At 44.6% G+C, this 27,716-nt stretch overlaps 1 protein-coding gene across 2 annotated transcripts in view; it reads left to right on the top strand.

Moving 5' to 3' along the window:
- Nucleotides 1-13,645, top strand: part of znf407 (zinc finger protein 407) — a 403,712-nt gene extending 390,067 nt beyond the window's left edge. For both annotated transcript variants that reach the window (XM_034175400.1, XM_034175398.1), the window contains one exon: nt 12,455-13,645. In XM_034175400.1, coding sequence (XP_034031291.1) covers nt 12,455-13,314 — 860 coding nt within the window. In that variant the 3' untranslated portion in view covers nt 13,315-13,645. The remainder of the gene's footprint in view (nt 1-12,454) is intronic.
- Nucleotides 13,646-27,716: the final 14,071 nt, after the last annotated feature.

Raw genomic sequence — 27,716 nt, 5'->3', positions numbered from 1 at the left:
TCTCCATTGCCTCCCTCACTTGTGAACAAGACTCTGAGGTACTTGAACTCCTTCACTTGGGGCAAGACCATATTCCCTACCCAGAGTAGGCAATCCATCAGTTTCCTGCTGAAAACCATGGCCTTAAATTAATGAATTAATTAATTTATTAATTTAGTTGACACACACCTATCCAAAACAAGAAACTTACAAAGAAAGAAAATAATCCAACAACGCACCAATAGGCAGAAGCAAAAGCTTGTAAATGCCCACCCCTTTAACAAAAAATAAAAATTATACACATATATATATAAAATTATACATATAGCCATCATAATTAATACAAAGTATAAATTGATCCCTGAACTAAAATTTCAAAAACACAAACATGCAAACAGCAGTGCAGCAAAAACAAAACAAAATCCATCCATCTTCTACCGCTTAGTCCAATTAAGGGTCGCGGGGGGCTAGAGCCTATCCCAGCAGTCATAGAGCGCGAGGCGGGGTACACCCAGGACAGGACGCTAGGCTGTCGCAGGGCCACAAATAGACAAACAAACACAGACACACCCACACACACACCTATGGATAATTTTAAAGATTCCAATCCACCTAACCCGCATGTCTTTGGATGTGGGAGGAAACCGGAGCACCCGGAGGAAACCCACGCAAACATGGGGAGAACATGCAAACTCCACACAGAAAGGCCACGGGAATTGAACCCACAACCTTCTCGCTGTGAGGCAACAGTGCTAACCACTAAGCCACTGTGCTGCCCACAAAACAAAATCAATAAACCTAATTTAACATGTTATAGCAAGTAATCAAATAATTTTTATAGAGCCTTTTAAAGCCAACCAAACTACTGAGTGATTTTATACTCAACAAAAATATAAACGCAACACTTTTGGTTTTGCTCCCATTTTGTATGAGATGAACTCAAAGATCTAAAACTTTTTCCACATACACAATATCACCATTTCCCTCAAATATTGTCCACAAACCAGTCTAAATCTGTGATAGTGAGCACTTCTCCTTTGCTGAGATAATCCATCCCACCTCACAGGTGTGCCATATCAAGATGCTGATTAGACACCATGATTAGTGCACAGGTGTGCCTTAGACTGCCCACAATAAAAGGCCACTCTGAAAGGTGCAGTTTTGTTTTATTGGGGGGGGATACCAGTCAGTATCTGGTGTGACCACCATTTGCCTCATGCAGTGCAACACATCTCCTTCGCATCATCCGTGAAGAGAACACCTCTCCAATGTGCCAAACGCCAGTGAATGTGAGCATTTGCCCACTCAAGTCGGTTACGACGACGAACTGGAGTCAGGTCGAGACCCCGATGAGGACGACGAGCATGCAGATGAGCTTCCCTGAGATGGTTTCTGACAGTTTGTGCAGAAATTCTTTGGTTATGCAAACCGATTGTTTCAGCAGCTGTCCGAGTGGCTGGTCTCAGACGATCTTGGAGGTGAACATGCTGGATGTGGAGGTCCTGGGCTGGTGTGGTTACACGTGGTCTGCGGTTGTGAGGCTGATTGGATGTACTGCCAAATTCTCTGAAACGACTTTGGAGACGGCTTATGGTAGAGACATGAACATTCAATACACGAGCAACAGCTCTGGTTGACATTCCTGCTGTCAGCATGCCAATTGCACGCTCCCTCAAATCTTGCGACATCTGTGGCATTGTGCTGTGTGATAAAACTGCACCTTTCAGAGTGGCCTTTTATTGTGGGCAGTCTAAGGCACACCTGTGCACTAATCATGGTGTCTAATCAGCATCTTGATATGGCACACCTGTGAGGTGGGATGGATTATCTCAGCAAAGGAGAAGTGCTCACTATCACAGATTCAGACTGGTTTGTGAACAATATTTGAGAGAAATGGTGATATTGTGTATGTGGAAAAAGATTTAGATCTTTGAGTTCATCTCATACAAAATGGGAGCAAAACCAAAAGTGTTGCGTTTATATTTTTGTTGAGTGTATGTTATCTGGGAAATTATTCCAAATATTTACACCTTTAACAGAAACACGACTTTTCATAGTAGTTCGAATCTTTGATTTCTGAAATAATAATGTTCTCGCAAATTATACCTGGAGTCCCTCATTTTAAACAGGTCCTGCACATGCTGTGGTAAAAATTTATTTTGTACTTTAAACATAATTTGTATTTTGATAGAATCAATCAAATCCCAAAATTTTTAAATAAGCAAATGGACAAACAATGGATGTGTTGGCTCACAATAAGGTTTCTTATTAATAATTCTTATAGCTTTCTTTTGAAGTAAAAATATAGGATTTGTATTAGTTTTGTAGATGGTTCCCCAAACATCAATACAATAGGTCAGATATGGAACAAGTAATGAATGATATAACTTATGAGTGTTGGGGAGGCAGTCTTGTGCTTTATACAGAATGGCAATGATCTTTCACATTTTAGAATTAACATAATTTATTTGTGTTTTCCAGCTAAGATTATTGTCAGTAAAGAAATTTAGTTTCATTTACAAGTTCAATTTCAGCATTGTGTACTCGTAAATTTCTACATGAGTTTCTGGGCTTATTTCCAAATATGATACACTTTGTTTTACCAAAGTGAAGTGACAGTTTGTTTGAATCAACCATTCTTTAAACTTCTGTAGTTCCTTCTCCATTGTGTCCAGAACCTGTCCCAAATGATCCCCACTACAAAACACAGTTGTGTCATCAGCAAATAAAATGCAGCTCACAAACTTAAAAACTAAACATATGTCATTAATATATAAAAGAAACAAGAAAGGCCCAAGGACTGAGCTCTGGGGCACCTCATAAGGTGCACCTCAAAAATTCAGAATTTATCTCATCAGTGTGAACACATTGATACCTATTGTACAAATAACTGGCTATCCAGTCATGAGCTAATCCTCTGATGCCTTAATGCCATACTTCCAAAACTTATCCAATAATAAGGCATGATCTATGGTATCCAGTGTTAATTATAAGTCAAGAAAAAACCCTACGGTACATTGTTTGTTTTCAATTGCATTTGTGATATTTCTGATATGAACATCAGTGATGTTGAACATGAACATCCATGCAAAAATCACATGTTTAAAATGTCTTTGAGATGATACTGTGTTTTATTGATAGCTAATTTCAGAGATATAATTGCAAACATTTTTGCCAGTTATACTCCTGTAAGTACTCTTGATGGCCAATAGAGGTGAAAAAAACTGAAGGTGTGATTCAGTGATGTATTTTTTAATCCTTTCACCTCACCTTTCATCTCTCTCTCTCTCTCAGGGGCCATAGGGCTGAGGGCCATAAGGGGGTAATGTTAGTGTAGACTAGATTATACTCGCATTGGGTCGTCCTCTGTCAGCAGAAAAAGAGCTGAGAGCAGGATGTTGACCTCTTTGTTCTGTGGCAAATTCTATGTGTGTGTTTTTGTAACCTTTAGAGTCCTTTTCCTGTAAAGACATTGGAAAATTTTATTTCCTGGTCCAAGGAAATCGGCCTTAAAAACTGGGATGTTGAAATTCAGCCTGTCAGATCATGTGTGTGTCAGTCACACTTCAAGGTCCCCACTAAGATGCCCCCGGTCCCCAACTCTCCTTGCACAGCTGGAATTGCCAAACTTGTGGCAACTCAACATGTGGCTCTGTACCACATGTGCTGTGGTGACCTGAGCAATGAAAGGGAGAAGCCAAAAGAAATGAGTGTGTTGTGCAGATTATGTTAAAAATATTGCCTACTGTCTCTAAAAAAAAGTTTGTGGGTGGTTCCTCCATGAAGACACTGATTGATGTTGGCCTTCAAAGCCACTGTGTCAGTGTAAGAGCACATACGGCCTTCTGTCAGCTCCTGCCCTCATTCTCTTCTGTGCACTCGTCCTTGGGCTGCGTTCAGTGCGTCTCCATCTCTCTCCGGTTGCCCCGTCCACCTGGTGTCAATCTGGCTGCTGTATAATTGGTTGTTTTTTCGCCGGCCGGCCCGTCGTCCCTGGCGTTGATTCATGGAGTTTGTAAAGGTGACAGCAGCGGCCGTCTCGACCAGACAAAGTAGAGCCATCAGAAACCAGACCTCCACTGACCTGCGAGATTGTGCACAACACGCAGGCGTGCATGCCCCACCCACACACGTGCACACATAGGAAGCACATGCGGCGCCGCCTGAGGCCTCACGGGGGAGGGGGAATATCGTGTATCTGGCTGAAAACTTATCATAAGATGTTTCAGTATTCACCAATATCAGGTAAAATGATAAAGACCAGAAGAAAAAAGGTCTGAAAACCAATTTAGGTTTCCATGAGAAATAATAAATGATCTACTCAAGTGAAACCTGACATCACAAAAACAAATTTATCGTCTTTTATCATTTAGATTTTAAGATTATAGATTTTATTTTATTTATGTGGTAATAATGCTCGTAGGCTTGAAGACTAGAAGGCTCCAGGAAAATAATCTTTGACTCCAGTGACCTTAATTTTTGCCCAGAAATTGGACCTCCTACTGACCTTGCCTGGACAATTCAGAAATCTGCCTACGTGTGTACTGAGTACACTTCGAATTAGGGAAAACTCTAATTTCTTGACCTTGATCTTTGTTCGAATTAATTCTTTAAGTGTATTTTTTGAGGTCACCCTTCACTGTTAGAAATCTACAAACGAACCTGGGAGCAGCGACACAACAGGCAGGCAGACAGACAATAGACAGACATGACCTTTGATCCCAATGATTCACCTTCATATATCTGCCTGTGGAGAACTGGAGTTTTGACCTTTAATCCGAATGATTGACCTTTGATAACTTGGGTCTTCCCTGGGTATGACAAGACCTGACTGTCGTGTGTGTGCGTGTGCGTGTGTGTGTGAAACACGTGGCAGAGAGGAAAACTTAAATTTTGCTCTTTGATCCCAGTGATTGATGTTTCTTAGGGCCCTTTCACACATGCGAATTTGGTCGAATTGCGCATGAAGCAGGAACGTGTAAAATCGGAGCTGCCTCTAATGCTTCGTATACCTGTGTAACCACATCGCACAACTGCTTGCACTGTGTTCCCACATGCACAAACCATCGTGGTGGAATCATACACGGCTGCCCGTCGACTCAGTGTTTTCGTGGTTCCTTGTCGATTCCTCCGTCTTTTATTATGAAATAAGGCTGAATTTATGTGGAAATGATTGTTGTACAAAAGCTTCAGATATCTGTCACTGAGACAGATGATGACTGGAAGCAGTTTGAAGCAGAAACGAGGTGATAATCCGTGAACTGTGGCTAATGATGCATGCGCAGTAAAGGCAGGGTGGACTGATTTTTAGGGGGGACCATTCGGTCTGTGACACGGATCAGTGCATGTTGGGGCCTATATCAAACTTACCTCTTTAAACAGTCCCACGCCAAAAAAAATACATTGTTTTAAACTGTTTTAAGTTGACAAAATGAGCGTTGTTTTTATTTTTAGTAAGGAACCGTAGCCTTGTTTGAGGGCTGGCACTAAAGAGCTTAAATGAAAGCGCATAACCCTCCTTCTGGGGACAGCCCTCGTATGTCCCCATCAGAAACTGACACTTTCTCTGAGTTTTTGGACAAATTACATGGCAGACAAAGTGAAAATGCAAAGAAAAAGTGATGATGTGGCAGAAAGTGGACATGTGTTGCAGTTTGTTTATGACCCGGAGCTCAAACATGTTGAGGCGGTTGTGCGGGCAAGAGAACGGAGCTACTCTGTCAAGGTGTGTAACACTTACCAACACGGCCACTCTCATTTGCCTCGTCTTCCTTTCTCCACTGGGAACCGAAAAAACAGTACGCCAACTTTCCGTTGAAAGTGATGCTGTATTTGTGCAGGCAGGTGGTCAAATCCTGTGACATCACGCAGGGGTTCAAACAAAATGCATTTCCCTGTTAGTCTAAATCTATACTAAACTGAAGGTAGATTGATTGAAATAGTTTTAAGCTATTTCAGATGGGTTTAGTTGTGTTCAAACTGTTATAAATGTCAGTCCCCAACTCACACTAAAATGTTTTAACATCTTTTAATATGGCAAAATGAGAATTACTGTGGTTTTCAGTCATTTAAACCTCTTAGATTGGTTTAAAGTGCTTTAAAATGGGTTTCTTGCGAGGAAGCATCAGCTATAATATTTTGTCCATGTGGTGTGTTTCTCTGGCCATGATCCAACTCATTGGTGCCTGAGTGTTGAGGAGCCCAAGAGCTGGAGAATGCCAAGGAGATGCCCACGCGTCACCTGGCTGTGGAATATAGATGGTTGTTTTAGAGAGGTGGGGATGGCCTGGTTGTCTACCTGGGTGGTTGCCATCCAGGACCCAAGGCTGTTCTATGGTGTCATGTGTGTGGCACCAGCACATTCTCCCAGATTTGACTTTATATGGGATCCAAGCCAAGTCATTGTTTGAACGACTGACAATGCCTTTAAACCAGCGGTAAATTGGTTTTAATTGGATTATATGGACTAAATTTGCAGTAATCTGATTTTTAGTGGTTTTTAAAATGGTTAGTTAGTACATCTGACTTCTAAATAGAAGGTCTGTGGTTTGAGACCTCCTGTGTCCCATTCTCCATGTAGATCTGGAGTTAACAGTGTAACTCAATCAAAACTGGAGAAGTAAAAAAAACCTGACCAGTCAAAACAAAAACTTTGAAGATGCTTCCTTCTATTTTGGGGACAATTTATTGACAATTAATTGTTAAAAGAAAAGAAACAGAACTACTAACAAATATAGTTTTATTTGAATTTAGGTTATAGCGATTGTTTTTTTGTTTTAAGAATACTTTGATCCAGGGCAGTGGTCCTCACAGGGACAGTAAAATAAATGTGTAGGTTTGTGTGTGCTGGCGTGATTACATGTACATGTGTGAGTAAGCCTACCTCCGCCGCGAGCCGACCTGCATGTAATTGATTGTGTGTGCGCCGGTGTCTCCATGTTAAGGTTAATTTCTCTAACTGCTGGTAAGTGCTGTCTGACCGCTCCCCTGACACCCGCTCCAAGCTGAAGTAATGCCACTTAGAGCCCCCGGGCCCCTGCCACCAGCCAGCTCATTGATCTGCTAATCAATAATTGCATCTGTATCGTACCCTGAGCAGGAAGGTTTCCACACTGACCCGGCGCTTCTGCACAGACTGTCACATAAAACTCACGTCCCGGGTTCACCTGAGGGTCTGTCAGCTGGTTCCCCAACAAGACCGAGGGTGGTTCCGTAGAGATCGCATCTTTAAAATACGTCGTGCTGGAAGCGTTATCAGACTTTATTGTGTTATTACTATCTCAGTCTCATTGATGTTACTCTGATAACGAGAATTTTGAAAGTTTTGTACCTGAGACGGGAGTAGATCATCTCAAAGCAGATCCTCGAGCACTGCAAAAAAAAAAAAAAAAGACTCAAGCAAATGGTTTTCTATTTTCTACTTCCTGATGACGGGTAAAACACACTGTGCTGACAGTGAAGTATAATTTATTGTCCCGTAAAGGTATCCGGTACAGACACAAACAGCCCTTTAGTTACTCAAACGACAAAAAGAATGGATGCACAAAACATCCCAAATCCCAGAGTCATTTAGTCACCACGTGTTCAACCACATCTGATTTAATAAAGTTAGAAACATCTCTGGTTTCCAGTTCTCTGTTCACTGCAATCCCTTCTTTTTCTTCTATCTTTATCTGTGACCGCGTAGGTCAAAGGTAAATTATTTAAACTGCTATCAAAAAGATCTGGGTTCAGCTCCCACTGAAACTACCTGCTTGTGTCCTCAGACAAGACATTCGTCTCCATTGCTCGAGTCCAGGTCAGGTCAGGTCTGGAACACGGGCTGGTGCTTCACATCGCTGCATCCACAGCCTTAGGTCTCTAATAGCAGCAGTGTGGGCAGATGATCAATCCATCACCACCTCTTGAAAGTACCCATCTGTCTGCCTCAGCCAGGTGAGACGTGGGCGTCCCCTTGGCCTCCTCCAGCTGCGGTCCACTGCAGGTTGTTAGGTTGGTACCCTTTTACAGGTACCATTATCAAGAAGCAAACAGGTCTACTCCCTGAGCAATATTTTGTTTTAGAAACAAATTCATTTTTGTTTGAAATGTTCTAAATGGTTCCAAATGAGGTTTGCCAACCAGAATGGATCCTGTTCCACTTTGGTTGAAATTAGTCTGGTTCACTATATTCAGGCATGAGGTTTTGTAGGAATTTTGTAGAGATTAGTAAAACTACACATTTTTATAACGTGCATAAAATAACGAATCAGAAATTGGATGATGCTCATTTCCTAGTAGCCACCATGGCAGCCATCTTGGATTTGTATAAATGGGCAGAGGAATATAGTGCAGCAGCTAAATGAAAAGAAAAAAAAATTCAGATGGAGATGCAAGCACCATTTTTTTTAAACCAAAATTAGAGCAACTTTAGCTTTTGACCCCTATACAAACTGAAATTGACCTTTCCCACTGTTTTTGCTATTTTTTTAACCCATAACTCCATTGAATTCAGTCGTAGATGGTCCCAACTATACCTTATTGGAATCTTTATGATCAGACAAATAATGTGGAATACCATTCAGTATGATTGGATCATTTTTAAATTTTGACCCCTGCCGCCTATTTCAAACTCAAGTGGACACTTTGCTTTTTCAAAAGAGTAATGTCGAAGGAGTATTTGTGCTAAACTTTGTGCTTGCATCACCATTTGAAGTGTCGATGTGGGCAAAGTCACTCACATTTGTAGGTGGTCTCCACATCTACATTTTTATAATTAAAACCATTGGATTTTGGGAGGAGGGTGTGAAAATGTGTATTTAGCCACTGGGACAAAGGTCCTAGTTCAACTATGTTACCATACGGGGAAAAACTCCCATTTTAAGCCGCCATTTTGAAAATGGAATCATCCATTCCCTGATTGGCTGTTGCATGCATGTTCCAAAAAAACTTGGTTTTACAAATCTGCACAAAATTCTAATGAAGTTACATAACAAACCTGAGTACATTCCCAGCATGCACCTGTGACTGACTGTATCCGATCAGAAAAAAAGAGTTTGAGATGTAAAGTAAAGTTCCATTCACCCACTCACGGCATCACCTCGGCGTCAGCGTGTTACTCAGCGGTTCAATTATGCATCGAGAGCTTCGTCAAGATCTGGAATTCAATCTGACATCAACGGCTGTCGGAGCGCCGTCTCTCCTGTTGTTTTATTCCTCTCATGGAGCCTCCATCTTGTTTTAGATTGCAGCCGATAACACACACACACACACACACACACACACACACACACACACACACACACCTCCTGTTAAAGGAATCAGTCAGTCAGAACACTCAAAACACATATTAAACAGGCATCAGCCTCTCGCCGGGGCAAAACCACGCTGTTCAAATGTTGTTCTTCCACCGGCAGCGCAGGACAACTGAAGAGATGGGATCTGCAACATTAACTTGATTCACAGCTGCGGCGACTGAGTGACACTCCATAAACCTCAGCAGGCCGCTGCTGGGCCCCGCCGACAGCACCCCGCGGCTAATGTGACACACACTGGCACGGCGCAGGCGTACACCCCCATAACGCTCCACTTTATCAAACACACACATACACACAAAGAAAAGGCGCTAAAGCCGGCTCTCGCCACTCCGCCCACATATTGACACAGGTACACGCCAAGTCGTCAGACCTTCACATCCGTACATGTGAGTATAAATACAAATTTGGCATGTGAGCGTGCACGCCGTCGGGGGTTCGCACTCAAACGTGCCCTCTGTCTCACAAACACACACTTAAAGTGGTTTTATGGTAATGCGGCAGAAACTGCACAGCCATTAAGTTATTGTCCTCTGCAGCTGACCTCTCAGCGTTTTGGCGTAGGCAGTTAGCATCGACCCTGCAGAGCCGTCTAAATAGGTAACCTCTGCCACTCAAAATGCCAAACCCCCCCCAGCCGCCTTCAACGGTGCCGACCCGCCAGATGCTGAGCGGCTGTCACTCCAGATCTGAGCCGGAGCGTCTGAAGTGATTTTTGCTGCTGGTTGGCGGTGGTACGGCTCTGAATGGTTGTTTGAGATGAGCCGGTTTGTGGAGTGTCGGTGAGTCGCAGACGTACTGTATCAAAACGTCCGGACACAAAAAACCTGAAAGTAACAATTACAGAACTTGTAAAACGAAACAGGATGTCAGAAGTTTCAACAGGCAGCAAACGGTCACATTTGAAGCTTTCATGTCGCTACGACAACCAACGAAACGTGAAGTTTTTGACTAATGTTTTAGTTACAGAAAAGAACTAAGAACTAGGACCTTGTTAGGTCACATCTGGGAGCCTGAGCTGCTGGTACTGTCTGTCAGAATATCCTGGAAAGCAGCTTGAGTCCTGGATGGAAACCACCCAAACCAGCAGACATTTATCTGCGGCCACCAGGTGGTGTGGATGTCCCTTTGGCTTTTATCAGGTTCTGACACACCCATGTCCCAGATCATTCACTGGAAAGTCAGGTCACATGGCCAAAATGTCATAACTGACATTCCCTTATGAGTAAGACATCTCATCTGAGCCTCCTTAAGTAGCCGTTTGTTTGACACTTTGACACTTTCTCGTAGTACCCAAAGACCCTCCAGAGAGACAAAGTACCAGAAACATCAAGACGTTGTCTTTGATCACTGTTAAGGATCCAGGTCTCAGAACTGCAGAAAGACAGGAAGCACCAGGACCCTGAAGACTTAGACTTTTGTTCGTGTGATTTATTCTGTGGAAGACCCAAGGCCCAATCTCCAGTCGTCAAAAATGAGGCCCACCCGGAAGAAGGTAAAAAGAAAGCTGCATTTCCTTGAATGGATGCTTGAGGCTCCAAAAGTGAGCAAGTTCACATAGAAGTCTATGTTAAAATGTCCAACTTTATAACAGAAATAACATATTTACAGCCTGGGACAAAAATGGTCCCCTTCCATGACAGCAGTATCAGGGGAGAAGTTTCTTTTTAATAACTCATTATTTTTACCTTTTAAACTATAAGGTTGTGCATAATAAGGGGCATGGCCACTTTGAGTGACAGCTACTGTGTGCTCTTTAGCCAAGCTCAGGTAGCACAGAGGCCGCTAGGTGTGGCTGCTAGTTGTTGTGGAGGGCCGTGTTTGACCTTTATGAGCATTTTAGGACAGATATCTAATAATGTGCTTGCTTAGCGGTTATTTGTCCCAACGGATGATCTAAGAAGTCTGTCCTCTAGTATTTCTGTCGAGTGAAAGTATAGTGTTAGTTAGTTTTGTATGATAACAGCGTTAGCACTTTTAGCAGCTAGGTCTAGTTAAACCACGATTACTGAGGAAATGTTTTTGTTCACTTTTCAAGAGGTATTTTTTCACAGAGATATTTTTTTGACTTATACTCCAGAAAATAGTAGTAGGGGAGGAAGGTGCACGTTATACTTCGGTGTGGCTTAATACAACTTTGACTTCATTAATAACGGGACATGTGCTTCGTCGCTGTGAGATCGTTTTGATCGTAACCCTTAGAACTCACACTCCTCCAGTGTTTCATGCACAAATATGTAAAATGCGCCCGTAGTCCATTTAGCGACTGTTGCTGCCTACGTGTCCAATCAGAACGTTACAGTGAGCGTGTTTCTGTTCGCCAGCACATGTGGCTCAGAGTGCGTTTTGGAGCGCAGCTATGACTTCACACCGTCAAAACATGAGCGCAGGAGATAAAACAAAAATAAATACGTTGATGATCGATGACTTTGTTCCTGTGTGATCTGTGTGATGTCATCACTCTGCTTTGAGGGTTGACCCCCCAGAATGTCAGATTTTCACAAAGGAATTGTTAAAAAGCACAGATGTTCTTTTGGTGCACCCTGAAAAGTAAAGTAAAGCAGAAGTTTTGAGTTCATCTGTTTTGACACCAGCACCATGTTTGGTTTTTTGTGTTTTTGTGTGTGTGTTCCACTCTCACGTGCTGTAAGTTCTCACCTCGCAGTCTCAAACTCCTCTTTCCTGCATAGATTATCCTACAAGTGTGTGAGCCAGGCGCTGTTTAAACAATGGCATTTCTAACACTGTTCCTGTCACCTAGGAAACGCCATGGCAACCTGTGATCGGAGAGGCCACCGTGTGGCTCAATTAGCTCCCGCTGTATCTCACAACACTCCTCCACCAGCTTCGTGTCCCCACACTTTCTCTCCTTTCGCCCGTCTGTGTCTGCTGAGCTTCTGTCCTCGTGCTGAAGGATGCAGCGCGGCACACACTGCAGCGTGCGTTCTGTGCAGTAATTGTTTTATTACTTTTGTAGATCGTCTTTCCGTCTGTTCTGTCTTGCGTCACTTTCTTTGTCTCTGTGTTTTACTCCGTCTTATCTGGCAGCAGAAGTACCGCGTGAAGGTCCTCACCGTTACGCTCAGGTTTCGGCGCTGCAGAAATCGAAGCTTATTGCGGTGTCATGTTTACGTGTCCCAGATACAAGTGTCCTCTTTGAATTGTGTGTTTGTGTCCAACAGGCATCGTGTCCAAGTCTTTTGACTGTCGGCTGAAGGGCCAGGGGGCAGCGTTTGTGGAGGTGGAGACTGTGGTTTCACCTGTGCACCGGAAGGGCCCGTCGGAGGTGTTCCACGAGGATGAACATATCCAACAAGTCATCATCATCCAGGGTTACAGTGAAGGGGGCGTGGCCATTGATCAGAGCCTGGAGGCATCTGCGGCTGCCACCCTGCAGACCCTGGCCATGGCCGGGCAGGTGGCCGAGGTGCTGCACATCACAGAAGACGGTCAGGTCATCGCTTCGGGCAGGGAGGTGGCGTCTGCAGGAGCCCACCTGGCTGGCGGCAGCACCCAGTACGTGGTGCTGGAGTCCGGGCAGACCAAGGAGGAGCTGCAGGGCGCCGCGGCAGGAGCAGCCAGACAGAGTCACGTTGTTTCCGAGTCGTCCACCGCTCTGGATGCTCTGCTCAGCGCCGTCAGCGAAATGGGACAGCAGGAGCAGCTACAAGGAGAAGCGGCCGTCCATCACGAGGTCGTGACCTCCGAGGTGGCTGTGCCGGCAGCGGTACAGCAAGAGGTGAAAAAACAGCAGCAGGAGGAGGAGGAGATGGAGGTCATCCAGGACGCCGGAGCGGAGGGGATGCAGGAGGTTCTGCAGCTCGCCGCCTCCCAAATGATGAAGGAAGGTCTCACCCAGGTCATTGTCAACGAGGAGGGCACCCACTACATTGTGACCGAGCTGGACAACTGCACCTTACAGGTGGAGGGAGGAGTCTACGGAGAGGGCGGGGCTGAGCTGCAGCAGGCGGAGCAGTCGGATGAAGAACAGATGGTGGTTTACCTGGACGGAGCCTCTCACAATGTTGTCCTGGAGGAGTGAAGGAGAAAGAACTTAACCAGACGATGGAAATCTGTCGCTTTCTGGCAGGTTTTACAGTAAAAAAAAAAGAAGTTATTTTTGTCTTCTTTTGTTTATCTGCAACACTTCGTGTTGAGCGGTTTTGTTTCTGTTTTGACTAAAAGCTAACATTAACTGATTACATGAGCCTTAAATATCTTTTGCTTTGCGCCAAGGGCTAGCATGGTGCGCGGCTGCAGCCTTGCGTGGTTACTTGCTCAGCGGATTACTCGCAGGTTATATATCTGCTGATACTTGTTTGTTTTGTTAATATTACTTTAAAATTTAATTGCATTTTTCCTGTTACAAAAGATAAAATAAAATCAAACAGTTTAAAAGTTTAACAGCTGAATAACGTAAAAATACAGCAAATCAACTTTTTTCCATAATTTCCGATGGCTGTTCTTCTCCATCAACTTTTAATAAAATCTCAGATGTTGCTGCTTCCTGAAGAGCTGCAGATGTTATTTGGTGACAAACTTAACATCATGTTAAACTTCAGGATGAGGGCTGTTATTAAGATTGTAGTTGCAGTTGAAGTCGTGCTGAGTTACATGGGCAATCCAATTTTTTGCGCGTTGGGGTGAGATAGTTTTGCAGGTGATTAAGTAAGAACAGCGGGCGGCAACGTGGCACAGACTCCAGGATGTACATCAGGATTTTATCCATGTTAATGTCATGTGTTAAATGAACCACGTGCAGGTTTGCAACTTGTGCTTCGTTTTGCACAAACTCCGCCACAGTCAATGGAATTTAAGCAAATTAGTGAACTATGGCCCACCTATTACGTTTGGAGGTATTTACTCTTGAAAAACAAGCACAAAGAAACTGTTAAGTCTTTAAATATGCTGGATGTTTACTCATTATTTTTTTTTAATTGTGTGTGTAAGGAGGTGGCGCCTGTTTGCTTCTGTCCCGGTTTCAAACAAACTCGGCGTATCTCTGAGAGAACACTAACTCTGGGCGAACTCGGCATATCTCAGAGAGAACCCTGAGTAACTCTGGGCGAACTCGGCGTATCTCGGAGAGAACTGTGAGTAACTCTGGGCAAACTCGGCGTATCTCGTAGAGAATTCGGAGTAACTCTGGGCGAACTCGCCGTATCTTGGAGAGAACTCTGAGTAACTCTGGGCGAACTCGGTGTATCTTGGAGAGAACTCTGAGTAACTCTGGGCGAACTCTTCGTATCTCGGAGAGAACTCTGAATAACTCTGGGCAAACTCGGCGTATCTCGGAAAGAACTCTGAGTAACTCTGGGTGAACTCGGCGTATCTCTGAGAGAATTTGGAGTAACTCTGGGCGAACTCGGTGTAACTTGGGGCGAACTCGGCATATCTCGGAGAGAACTCTTGAGTAACTCTAGGCAAACTCACCGTATCTTGGAGAGAACTCAGATTAACTCTGGGCAAGCTTGGCGTGTCTCGGAGAGAACCTCTGTGTAACTCTGGGCGAACTCGGCGTATCTCGGAGAGAACTCTGAGTAACTCTGACCGAACTCTGCGTTTCTCTGAGAGAACTGTGAGTAACTCTGGGCGAACTCGGCGTATCTCGGAGAGAATTCGGAGTAACTCTGGGCGAACTCACCGTATCTTGGAGAGAACTCTGAGTAACTCTGGGCGAACTCGGTGTATCTCGGAGAGAATTCTGAATAACTCTGGGTGAACTCTGCGTATCTCAGAGAGAACTCTGAATAACTCTGGGTGAACTCTGCGTATCTCAGAGAGAACTCTGAGTAACTCTGGGCGAACTCGGCGTATCTCTGAGAGAACTCTGAGTAACTCTGGGCGAACTCTGTGTATCTCGGAGAGAACCCTGAGTAACTCTGGGTGAACTCGGCGTATCTCGGAAGAGAACTCTGAGTAACTCTAGGCGAACTCGGCGTTTCTCTGAGAGAACTGTGAGTAACTCTGGGCGAACTCGGCGTATCTCGGAGAGAATTCGGAGTAACTCTGGGCGAACTCGCGTATCTTGGAGAGAACTCTGAGTAACTCTGGGCGAACTCTGCGTATCTCAGAGAGAACTCTGAATAACTCTGGGTGAACTCTGCGTATCTCAGAGAGAACTCTGAGTAACTCTGGGCGAACTCGGCGTATCTCTGAGAGAACTCTGAGTAACTCTGGGCGAACTCTGTGTATCTCGGAGAGAACCCTGAGTAACTCTGGGCGAACTCGGCGTATCTCGGAAGAGAACTCTGAGTAACTCTAGGCGAACTCGGCGTATCTCGGAAGAGAACTCTGAGTAACTCTGGGCGAACTCTGCGTATCTTGGAGAGAACTCTGAGTAACTCTGGGCGAACTCTGCGTATCTCAGAGAGAACTCTGAATAACTCTGGGCAAACTCGGCGTATCTCGGAGAGAATTTGGAGTAACTCTGGGCGAACTCGGTGTAACTTGGGGCGAACTCGCCATATCTCGGAGAGAACTCTTGAGTAACTCTAGGCAAACTCGCCGTATCTTGGAGAGAACTCAGATTAACTCTGGGCGAGCTTGGCGTATCTCGGAGAGAACCTCTGTAACTCTGGGTAAACTCAGGATAAGGTATCATGTTATACAGGTTGTACCGTGCCTGCCTGAGTCGAGCTGGAAATTTTGAAAATGGCGCCCCCCCACCTACTGTGGGAAACATGACCAACCTCACTGCCAAACCTGGCCAGGTGTGAGAGCTTTTATTTTACAGATCTTTTGACAGTGATTTATTTTATGGCACTTCTTTTATCATAATGTGTAAATTGTTGCAAATAAAAGTTTTGAAAAATTTAAGGGAAAAAAATCTTATACTTCTTCTATTTAAAATATAACAAACTGTGGATATTGAATTGCTCAATTTTTGGGGCAAAAATCTCATGCTGCCTGGTGGATAAGTGGTCAGTGCTAAAAACACAGAAGGTTTCTGGTTCAAGACCACATCTGCCCGTTCTTCATGTTGTGTCAGGAAGGACACCTGACAAGAACATCTGCCAGATCTGCTGTGGTGATTCTGAGCAAAAAGTCTCGAAAATCTCATAAAATAAATGCATTTTGATTTCTAACAAAAACTGAGCCTCATTTTTATCAACTGTCCACACGTTTGCGTTGGTGTCTTTCTTTTAATACCGTTCAAACAGGGATGCTAATGATTGCGTAAAGCATACACGCCACACCGCCGTCACACAACCCACGTGGTGATAGCTCCCATCATGCTTTCTGATCACTAACTGTCATTATCATCACTATTATCATTATCGCCGCCATCATCACCATCATCCTAATCGTCATCCTCTCTTCTCCGCCCCATCAGGCCCATTCTGTTCAGGGTGTACAACACACTCATCCTTTTTTTTCCCCCGGCAGTATTCAGCAGTGGAGGGAGAATCAATATTCATTTAGGCCCGACACAGGCCTGCTCGCTGATGGAGTGAGTGGGAGAGCGGCATGACGGCTTCAAACACAATGGCCGACCGCTGAAAGTGGAGCGAGAAAGCACTCGTACACAGCGAGGGCATCGAAAGATCATCTCTTAAAACACACACACACAGCGAGGAGGTGGGCTGAGAGGAGTGGGTAGGAAAAATGAGAGGATTACAGATGGACGCTGAGCGAGGTGACGCCAGAGAGAGATGTGAAAGAGCGGCGAAATCCGCGAACGCGGCAAGAGATGGGAGCCTATAATTTCACACAACACCTGCCCGCCTTTCAGCTCGTCTTTGTCTTCTGTTCTCAACCTCGTGTTGCTTTTATAACCTCGCAGACGCTTTCAGGCTTCTGCCGTCCGACAGTAAACACGGGTCATGTTTTCACCGAGAGCATGCACAGACAAAAACAACAACAGTCTCATTAAACGTCGACCACATTTAACGTCGGGTCACAACTAATGATCACTTCCATAAACACGGGGCCTGAAAAGAACCCTTTTGGTTTTGGGTCCAGATTTTAACCCTTGATGTCCTACAGATGGTTTTGAGCAATTATAAAATAAAAGCCTCATACTTTTAAACACATGAAGTCGGAATATTTTTGCACCAAATTGCAGAAAACCTTTTAAAATTTCACAAAAATATGTTGCCATCCAAATTAGAAGTTCTCAGTTTCAGCCATGACAAAAACACTCAAATCTTTAAGTGAACATTTGTTCATTCATTTTGTGATGCTGAGTCTGGGTCGCAGCTCACCCCACACATACAGGCCATATCCTCTTCCAGGGGGATTCTGATGTGTTCCCACTTGGTGTCCTGATGGCAGCCGCCCAGTCAGACAAACGTACCCATCGGTCTGCTGCAGGCAGGTGAAATGTGGGCGTGTTCTTGTCCTTCCCGGCTGCTGAGGTCCTCCACACTGAGCCGTACACGTGTGTTAGATCACACTCAGAGAAACGCACCACATGGTTACTCAGTAATGCAGTAATCGCAGTACATTTGTCTGAAACACAGTAATGTAACAGTTACTTTTGTAAAGTAGTCACACTACAGTTTCTAAGACCACTTGTGAGAATTACTAATTACTATTGAATGTAGCATGAACACTACACCAATGGAGGCGCATGTGAGAAGAAATGGAAGAACTCTGTCGTGGAAACCCCTCGGTGGTGAGGAAGATTACCTATTGATCGATTCTTGGACTGGATGGTGGACGTGGAGAAAGTCTACATCCCTAGACCCCTGTCTGTGTTTGTTTAACTTGGGAGTGTCTTTGCACCCTGACAAACACGTGGTCTTTGACAGATCCTCAGCCTGGTACGATGGCTGGGAAATCACAGACTATTGGGATCTGAGGACCTGCTGCAGTCTTCATCCTCATTCACAGCCGATGGATTAAAAGCCATCACGTCCTCCGCCTGATCTGCTGTTGAGGACTTCTTGTTTCACCAGAACCCCATTAACCAGCTCCTGTTCAGGGCTCCTGTTCAGGGCTCCTGTTGGGCCTTCATGCTTACCATAGAAGCCACAGGGCACACAAGGTCCCCACATTGTCCCCACTGTGTTTCACCCCAACAGGTCATCCCCTACTTGATCCATTACTCAGGTATCATGATTAGATTTGGACACTCTGTGTACATTCTGATTGAATATTCAATAGATGGTGCAAAACAAAAGTTGCATGAAGTTGGACCACTTGGGTGACAAAGTCATTCCAGCAGTACCCAAGGATCCTCTGAAAAAATCTTGCACCAAAGACATCTAGTTGTTGCTTCAGGTACCTGGTTAATGTCCAAGTCTCACAACTATACGGTAAGACAGGAAGCTCCAGGACCCTAAACAGGTCTTCATTCATCACCAGACACCTCTGAACAGTGAGCTCAGGACTCCATCAGCTGTACCCAGGCATCTCCAGAACTCAAAGGCTGTAGACCCAGCGACATTAATGTTATTTATATAGTTAGTAAAGTAAGTAAGTCCCCATTTTGCCTAAAACTATATTTTTGCACATTAGTGCAAATTCAGACCACTTCCCACACGTTTTCTGTTCTGTTCTACGCGCATTGCTCTTTGGTAGCTGTTATTTCCTGAATATTGTTCCAATAATGCTCACCACAACGAAAGACGCGGCTCTGCCGCCCCGTACAGTGTTTGACCTCAAGAGTACCGCTGTTTGTTCACCCGCTCCCCCACAGGCAGCAACCCCACAGGCAGCAAAACGTGTCCTCACTCAGGTACTCTTTACAGTCGTGGCGCCAGCAATAAAACCCGTCTTGGCTCTGTTTGCTCTGACAGCGCTGTCCCTTCCCACTACCTAGTCCAGACTGAAAAGATGTTCCCACTACCTTGGTCAGTGGGAACATCTTTTCAATCTGGACTTCACCTTATTACAGTTGTATACAGATACACTTGTGATGGCTGAGTCCAGCAAGACACTGAAAGCCCTGATCATCTTCTTGATCCTGGACAACCACAAAACCAAACACTCCAGCTCCTCACTAGGTTTCTCAAGTGCTACAATCAAGGTGTCTGTTGAAGTTGCAAAGATGACGGGATTGTCCATGAATTCAAAGTCAGGAAACCTTTTCTTGCAGACAAACGCGCCTAAGCCGCTGGTTTCTCCACAACCCTACCCAGCTCCTGGTCCATGAAAACACTGAACAGAGCAGGAGCCAGAACAGATCCCTGATGAACACCTGAAATCAACTGCCCCCATTCTGCACAACACAAACAAGTCCCTGTGTATTGGCCTTGTACCAGCATGTGGTTAATACAGTAACGTGTCAAGAAAGACACACAATTCTTCAAAATGCACGAGGTGACATGAATGTGGTTGCTTTTGTGCTTCCCAGACAACTTCTAAGATCAGAAGATACTTTTTATATTGGACAGGCATCAGATCATGTGACCTCCAGTGAAACAAACAGCAGCCTGTCTGATCTGAGTTATGCTGGAGTCATACCCAGAATCCTGTATGTTCTAAATAGGAATGTTTGTGCATGTGTGCACTGTGTTGTGTTCTTGCGTCTCCTTAATCGGGCCTGATGGTCCGTTATTAACTGCAGCAGACTGCTGGGGTGACATGGAAAAGAGAGAAATTAGCAGCTGTCACCCTGTGATGAGTTCATTTCCTGACAGGCCTCCACACCGCCGGCCACCAGACAGCTGATGGAAACCTGCCACTGAAGCCTAATTGGAGAACTGGAAAAGGGTTGGGGGGGAGCCCGTGGAGACACAGGGAGAGGAATGGGAGTGATGGCGTAAGTCACATATTAAAATTACTTAGTAACCTTTTCAAGTGTGGGAATAAACTACCTTTTATTTTACTGGCACTCACTTCCACTGACATTTTTTTTTAAACACTTACATCTTGCACTTACTATTTTTGCCCACTTTAGGCCAGCTGTGGTTTGCCTTTGTGTTGAAAATGTGACGTGCAAAAAGTTAAATTTATTGGATTTGTGCGAGGACAAATCGTACAGTCTGAGCAGCGTCGGGCTGTTCGTTCCCGACTCCTCCCTCTGGTTTCCGCAAACCTAGAACGGCCTGTAAAGGGTTTGTTTTGGCAGTGGTCAAGGTTATTGGGGTCAAAGGTCTAAATTTCCATTTTCCATTCCAGTTTCTGTGTAGGCTCTCAGTTGTCCAGGTGGTTGGACCTGCAGAGAAGAATATTAAGAATTATTCTTCTCTACAAGAGTCAAGACAGAAGTCAGACCACCAGAGCAAGAATTTTAGCTGAGGAAGCTTCTGCGATTTGAAGCGAAACGTCCTCGCGTCAAGCAACCCAGTCGAGTCGAAGATTCAAGCTTCTCTACTTTCCATTCCAGTGTCCAAATTTAGCACAATTGTGGAGGTGGGTTCTGAAATTGCCCCGGTAAGGTCAAATTTGGGGTTCAGAGTCAAAATTTCCTTCTTCCTACAAAAGCCAGTCATTGGGGTCAAAGTCCAAATTTAACTTTTTGACTCCAATTTGCACCAACTGGCACATATAAGAAGTTGGGTTCTGGAATTGTCCAGCAAGATCAAATTTGCCAAATGTCAATCACTGGGTTCAAGGTCATTTTTGACTGTCTCCTTGTTGTCTTTCTTTTCCCAGGTTCTGTTGCTGAAGTCCATCAAAAATGGCATATCAACAGGGCTGGCCCAAGCCTTTATGGGGCCTTAAGCAGAATTTCATCTGGGGGCCCCCTACCATCACCTCAGCACCAGATGCCTCATTATTCCATAGGCTACACTGTTATGTGTGTAATGTACCCACAATCATTAGCATTATTTGTAATTATCTCACATCATACAGGTGTCATTCTTGTTTTTAACCTTAAAGGGGTAGAAAACTCATAAATATGTTTTAATTAACTTCTACATACAGAGTGATGTATAAGTATGGCTCATTAATTTAACTATTTGAAAGTAACATCAGCAAGCAGGAGACTGCATTTATAGGAAACACGTTAATAGTTTAATTTCTTCAGATGTGCAATGGTGTGCAAATGTTCAATAACCAAATACAAAATAGAATCAAATGACATTCACATTATCTTACAGAAAATAAAGTTGTAATCAAAATTAAATACTTAAATAATAAATACAATACTTAAATAATCTCCAAAATGAACATAGAAATCCACAACATAACGTGTGTGCATAGCAATGCACAAACATTGCACAGGGGACTATTGCTTTAACTTTGGCCTGTAAACCTTTGAGAGCTGAGCTACTTTTCCTTTTGCACCAAATTAATCTGAGGAGTTGATCTGCCCTGCTGTTTAAGTTTTTCTTTGTAAGGAAGACTATCAAATGGCTTCACCAAAATCTGGTCCACAACATTCAAATTGTCTGCCATTATGTGCAGCTTGCTACCTAGCTAGCTCGCTAGCTGGGACTGGCGCGAGGCTCGTGTGAAGTGTGTCCGCCTGTGAGCGCTTTGTGACGGTGGAGGAGCTCAGCAGCACCCGCTGCTCGGTAGGAACAGAAACTGAGATAGAAGACAGAAAGAGTGATAGAAGTCAGTCTCCAAACACAAGCAGCTACAAAAAAAACACCAGAAATAGAAGCTCAATTTGCCCGCTAGTCGTTTTTAACAAAGAAAATGCTGCTAAGACAGGGGTGGCCAAGTTCAGGCCTCGAGAGCCACATTCCGGACGATCTTAGTTGTCTCCCTGCTCCAACACACCTGAATCCAATGAAGGACTCGTTAGCAGACTTTTAATGAGCCTTTCATTGGATTCAGGTGTGTTGGAGCAGGGAGACAACTAAGAGTGTCCGGAATGTGGCTCTCGAGGCCTGAACTTGGCCACCCCTGCACTAAGAGGATTAGGAAAGTCTCCGGTTCAACTCAGAACAGAATGAAAATTAAAAAATGCTCCCACGGATGTTTACCCCAAAAGATCGCTGATTCGCTCATTTCACTGTCAATCAAAAAGAGATTCAGCCTCAGACAGATCATCCAATCATCATGCAGAAGCTGAGCGTCCGGGCCAGCCGAGGCCCGCCCACTGCCCCATAGACCCCCAGACACGCTGAGCGTCTGATGGGCGGGACAAAGCCCAGCATTTATCCAATGACTCGTCTCGTATCGCTGCATGCTTTGTGTCGCTGTTGAAGTCTGTGGACTGTTTAAAGCACTGTGAAGCTGCAGGTTTGAGTGAGAGGAAAGCCGCATCATTCCCAGTGATAAGAAGCTGATTCTGAATAAAAGTTGAGCGCGTTGTAGTGCATATTTAGTCAATGTCATGTACACACAATAGTATATATTTGATCACTTATTTTTTGACATTTTAGGGGAAGCTGAGCTTCACTTGCAGTCTGAGAGCAATCGCCTCTGACTTTAAGACACCTCGTTCGAACGGAGCATTTCGCAAATAATGACAACAAAAATTGTAATATTGCAAACCTACCTTTGTCTTGTTTTTTCTCGTCTTCCACCTTGTTTTTTCTTTTCTCCGCTCCAGAGGGATAATTTCTTTTCTGAGACATGACTTACACTCACTTTATTCCTCACGATTATTCATCGACCTCCTGACACAAGCGGTGCATCTAAATTTGCCCAACGGTGGCAGCAGCCAACAGGAGGCATCAATTAACCTAGTATTGGTATTTTGTCAAAATGAATTTATTTTGTTTCGGGTGTAATACAATTTCGTTTAAATTATTCAATATTATTTTAATTTCATGTATATATTTACTTTTTTTATCACAATGTCTTGGTGCTCTCGGGGTCCCCTGGTGGCGTGGAGGCCCTAAGCGATCGCCGAGTTGGCGTATGCCTTGGGCCGGCTCTGCATATCAATGAAGGTTTATCCCTAAAAGGAGTCATTTTGGCAAAGGCCAAAGTCAAAGAGTTACACATTTCTAAAATTGCCCTGGCAAAGTCAATCAAAGGTCAGTCATTTGAGGTGAAGATCAAGGTCACCGAGAACTCATAGATGGGTGACGATCGTCACATCACAGTGTGTCAGTGAAAACTAAAGTAGGACCAAAGACGAGGCCCGCTGAACAAACTGCTTTTTAAATGTTCAATAATAACTTCAGACTCAAGCTCAAGGATAGCTGTCTCCAACTAGCTCCAGAAAGGTCTGAGAAGGTGCAGGATTTCATTCCTACCCCCCAATCAACAGGTGATTTCACTGACTAACTCCCCTGTTACTCCACGGGGGATCATCTGGTGGAGGTCGTGGTTGCAACAAAGAACCATCAGCTTCTTTCTTGGAACTCATTCAAGGCCATTGCTTTAGAAACATTTAAAGTTTTTTGACCTGTGAAAGATTATTGACATTTTGGCATCAATATCCGGTGAACGGACGGATGCCGGCACGCCCAGTAGACCTCCAGATCCATCAGCCAGATCCATGTCCGTTTGGTGTCTTGTTCTACTGAAAGGAGCTTTTTCAACATTTTACTCCATGACATGTTGCTTTAATGTAGCTTAACCGGAAACTTTGCTCTGTCGTGTGCAAACCATTTATGGTCCAAGTCGCCTCCAGGCTTTGGACGGATTAATGGTGGAGGTTTGTTTTTGACAGTTTCCTATTAGAGCCTATATGAATGTGCTACTTGTGAATAAATAAGTAAACTGTATTTGTATTGCACTTTTCACAGACAAATGTCACAAAGTGCTTCAGACGACAGATGGAAGAAGGAGAAGAAAGCAGTGCTGCACATGGCAGCATAACGAAAGTATGCTGGAAGACGCCTGGACCAGGTGGAACTAACTTTCATCTGTTTAAGGGTCTCTTAAAGGACATGTCGCACTGAAATCATGACAATTTAGATTTAGGCTGTTAGTGAGCATCCGATGATCAGCCGGGATTACGTTGTGCACTTCCATGACCGGTTTCAAAGTATATGGCATTCACAGCAAACTGCTACGGAGACGTCCAAAAACAAAGTACTCGTGAGTACTCAAGTGTTTCTGACAATTGATGTCTCAACTAGAAGCTTCCAGCATGTGCTTCAGTGAGCTGAGGCACAGATTAATTCCAAAGTTTACACAAGTGTGATGTCATGTTCTGACGACTTGTTTTTAAGTGATAACTGTTCATTTTGATGCAGCCTAAAACTTTTGTGCATGCTCAAAACTTTGAGTGGACATCAGACGGAGAACTTCCCCAGTGGTTGCAGGATTATTTGCCGTTTTGTCCTCTACTTGTTCATTAGTTTGTTAGTGGTTGTCCGGTAGACGTCAGTTTTATCAGTGCGTTATCTGTCTTCCGTTTGCATTCGTAAGTGCTGCACACCTACATTTGGTACTTATCCACTCATTCCATAAGAGCCCCATATCCACCAGACACACACGGATTAGGCTATTTTTGTCACCAGACAAATTATTTCAATGCGATACTAACCAGTGTCCTCAGTCCGACATTAAGTGCTGCAGACAGTCATTCCAGAGGTACCCAAGGATTCTCTGAAGAGACCTGGTTCCAAAGTCATCCAGTCGTTGGACCCCTCCCTTCATTAACGTGTGGTTGTTTCCATGTTTTGAGGTCAAGTCTCTACAGCGGTGGATTCCTTATTTATGTGTTTTTGTGCTCCTCACTCATATGTTGGGTGACACACATAAACGCAAACTGTCACAGACAGAAAACACAAAGTTGCACGCTCTCCTGGGGGCAATGTTCATCACCTTCTCAGGGACGACTGAAAGCGATGGCTGTGGTCTCTCGCTCTCTCTCTCGTACTTTTTGTATTTCTCTGAGTATGATAAATATGGCAATTCTCTTTAGTCGCCGTCTATAGAAAACATCAGCCCGGGGATCATTTTCTTAATGGCTGTGCTATTAGTTTTGGCTTCCCTTTGGCGGTATTAGCATGCCGACTGATATGCTCTGTTTGCCTGCGTGTCCTCAGGCCTCCAGGTGAAATTCTATTAAACCCGACTTGTTTGTTTATTTCATGTCTGTCTCCCTCTACACGTGCACCGTTTGTTAGCCGCGTGCATACGTCTGTGTCACATTGATAGGCACTCTGTGTGCAGTAAGAGTCCGGCGTTTGTTTGTGTCATTCCATTCACTGTAAATCAAACGTGTTTCAGGCGAGGACACGCCGCGCTTCAGTTACGGTTCATCTTTTCCGTGGGAGTTATTACGGGAAGGCGGGAGGCAGTGTGAGGCCCTGCACGCCTCTTTTCCTGTGTGGCTCTGCATTTTGGGGTCTTTGATCATGTTAATCCCTGCACAGCGCCCCCTCCCCCCATCTCCCCGCCATAGACGCGCTGCCATGCACACCTCAGCGCCTGACACAAATTGACAGCCCACTCTGTTGGGCACACACTCTTCAAAAAATGGCACAAATTCTGCAAAGAGCGGCTTTCTCCAACCACCAAAAGCATCTAAAAGACAGCAGACGCTCTGCGGCGCTTCATTAAGAAGAAGCAGCGGCTGAAAAGGATCTGATTAGCTCATGATTTAAACCTTGAACCAGAAGCAACACTTAAATGCTTCTTAATTAAACACAAAACACTTTAAAACATGAAAAGTGAGCGGAAGTCTCCTGCAGAAACGCCAATGAAGAAGCAAAAAAGGGGGATCAGAGGGAGGACGAGCGTCTCGTTTTCAAAATGATTCACATCGGGGAGAAAATTAAATGTGACTTCAGTCAAAATGTGCTCAGTCACTGCTGGCTTCAGGGGCGGAGCCACAATTTTCCAACTGAGGGGGGCTGTGGTCAATGAGATGAGTTCAAAGCACACAAATAATTGATTTTTTTGAGCTTCTGTTACACAAAGAATTTTAGTTTTAGAGTGTTCACCAATCTATTACAAAAGTGCACAAAAGTGTTGCTCTGGTTTTTATATTTGAGCTTCCAAAGCATTGTTTTTAGATCTCTCTCATCATTGTTTCACCAACAACCAGCACAAAGATCATCAGTGATTCTCACAACCATCACAAGATTGAATCAATTTAGTGCCCATCTCTTCTTCTATTGGCTGGTTGTGTTAGATGTCACCACAGCCAATCATCCGTCTCCATTGCAGCACGTCTTCCACATTTTTTTCTGTCACATCAACCACCTGCATGCCCTTCTCAAGCCCCATCCTCCTACTGTCAAAAACGTTGCTGTTCCTTAAATGGCCTCTTGAGGCTGACTCCAAAAGCGTGGAGATGCTAACCCTAACCCCATTCGAACGTGTGCTGCTGCATTACCTTCTCAAACCCCAGGTATGTCACACACTGGATCCTCTGCAGTTTGCCTACCAAGAGAACGTGGGAGTGGAGGATGCTATCCTGTATCTTCTTCACAGGGTACACTCTCACTTGAACAAGGGTGGCTGTGCTGTGAGAATCATGTTTTTTTATTTCTCCAGTGCTTTCAACACTATCCAACCACTGCTGCTGAGAGATTAACTGGTGTGGATGGGAGTGGAGCCTGGCCTGGTAACCTGGACCACAGATTACCTCACCGAGCGGCCCCAGTTTGTAAGACTGGGAGACCTTACATCTGAGATGGTGGTCAGCAGCACAGGAGTGCCACAAGGAACGGTGCTCTCCCCGGTGCTATTCACTCTGTACACGACTGACTTCAGCTACAATTTTGTGACATGCTACATGCAGAAGTTCTCAGTCGACACTGCAATTGTGGGGTGTATCAAGGACGGTCAGGAAGAGGAGTACAGGGGACTGGTGGAGGACTTTGTGGAATGGTGCCGAACCAATCAGCTGCACCTGAACACCACCAAAACCAAGGAAATGGTGGTTGACTTCAGGAGATCCGCCCCTCCTTCAGTGCCTCTCTCTATTGAGGGAGAGAATGTGGAGACAGTCTGCACCTACAAGTATTTAGGGGTGCACCTCAACAATAAACTGGACTGGTCTACAAACTCAGATGCACTCTACAAGAAGGGCCAAAGCAGGCTCTACTTCCTCAGAAGGCTGAGGTCCTTCAATGTCTGCAGCTGACTTCTGCTGATGTTCTACCAGTCTGTCATGGCCAGCGTGCTCTTCTATGCTGTGGCATGCTGGGGTGGTAGCATTAGGAAGAGAGACGCTGGACGTCTGGACAGACTGGTGAGGAAGGTGGGTTCGGTGGTGGGCATGGAGCTTGAGACTCTCACTTCAACAGCTGAGAACAGAACCCTGAAGAGACTGGACTCTATAATGGACAATCAGAAACACCCCTTCACACCATCTTCACTAACCAGCTGAGTCTGTTTAGCCACAGACTCCGTGCTCTGTCCTGCAGGACAAACAGGCTACGAAGGTCCTTTGTCCCATGGGCCATTCAACTATTTAATAACACACAGAAGGACACTAAGAAGGACAATCATCATTGGGGACTGGACTGCCTAAGACCCCATGTCCTCCAGTTATTCAAGGATGCTAAGTTTTCACTGCAAGACACTAGAACAGTTTTTACCAGGGACGGTTGCACTACCTCTACCTCAACTCACAGGATATGTTTTTGCACAATTGCTTTTTTTTTTTTTCCTCCCCTTGACCTTGACCTGTGTTAATGCTTGTTGTGTATATGTGTGTCTTGAAATGTCCATGTGGGC

Source organism: Thalassophryne amazonica, chromosome 7 (assembly GCF_902500255.1).
Source record: "Thalassophryne amazonica chromosome 7, fThaAma1.1, whole genome shotgun sequence".
Taxonomy (NCBI): Eukaryota; Metazoa; Chordata; class Actinopteri; order Batrachoidiformes; family Batrachoididae; genus Thalassophryne; species Thalassophryne amazonica.
This window is presented reverse-complemented; position numbering and strand designations above follow the sequence as displayed.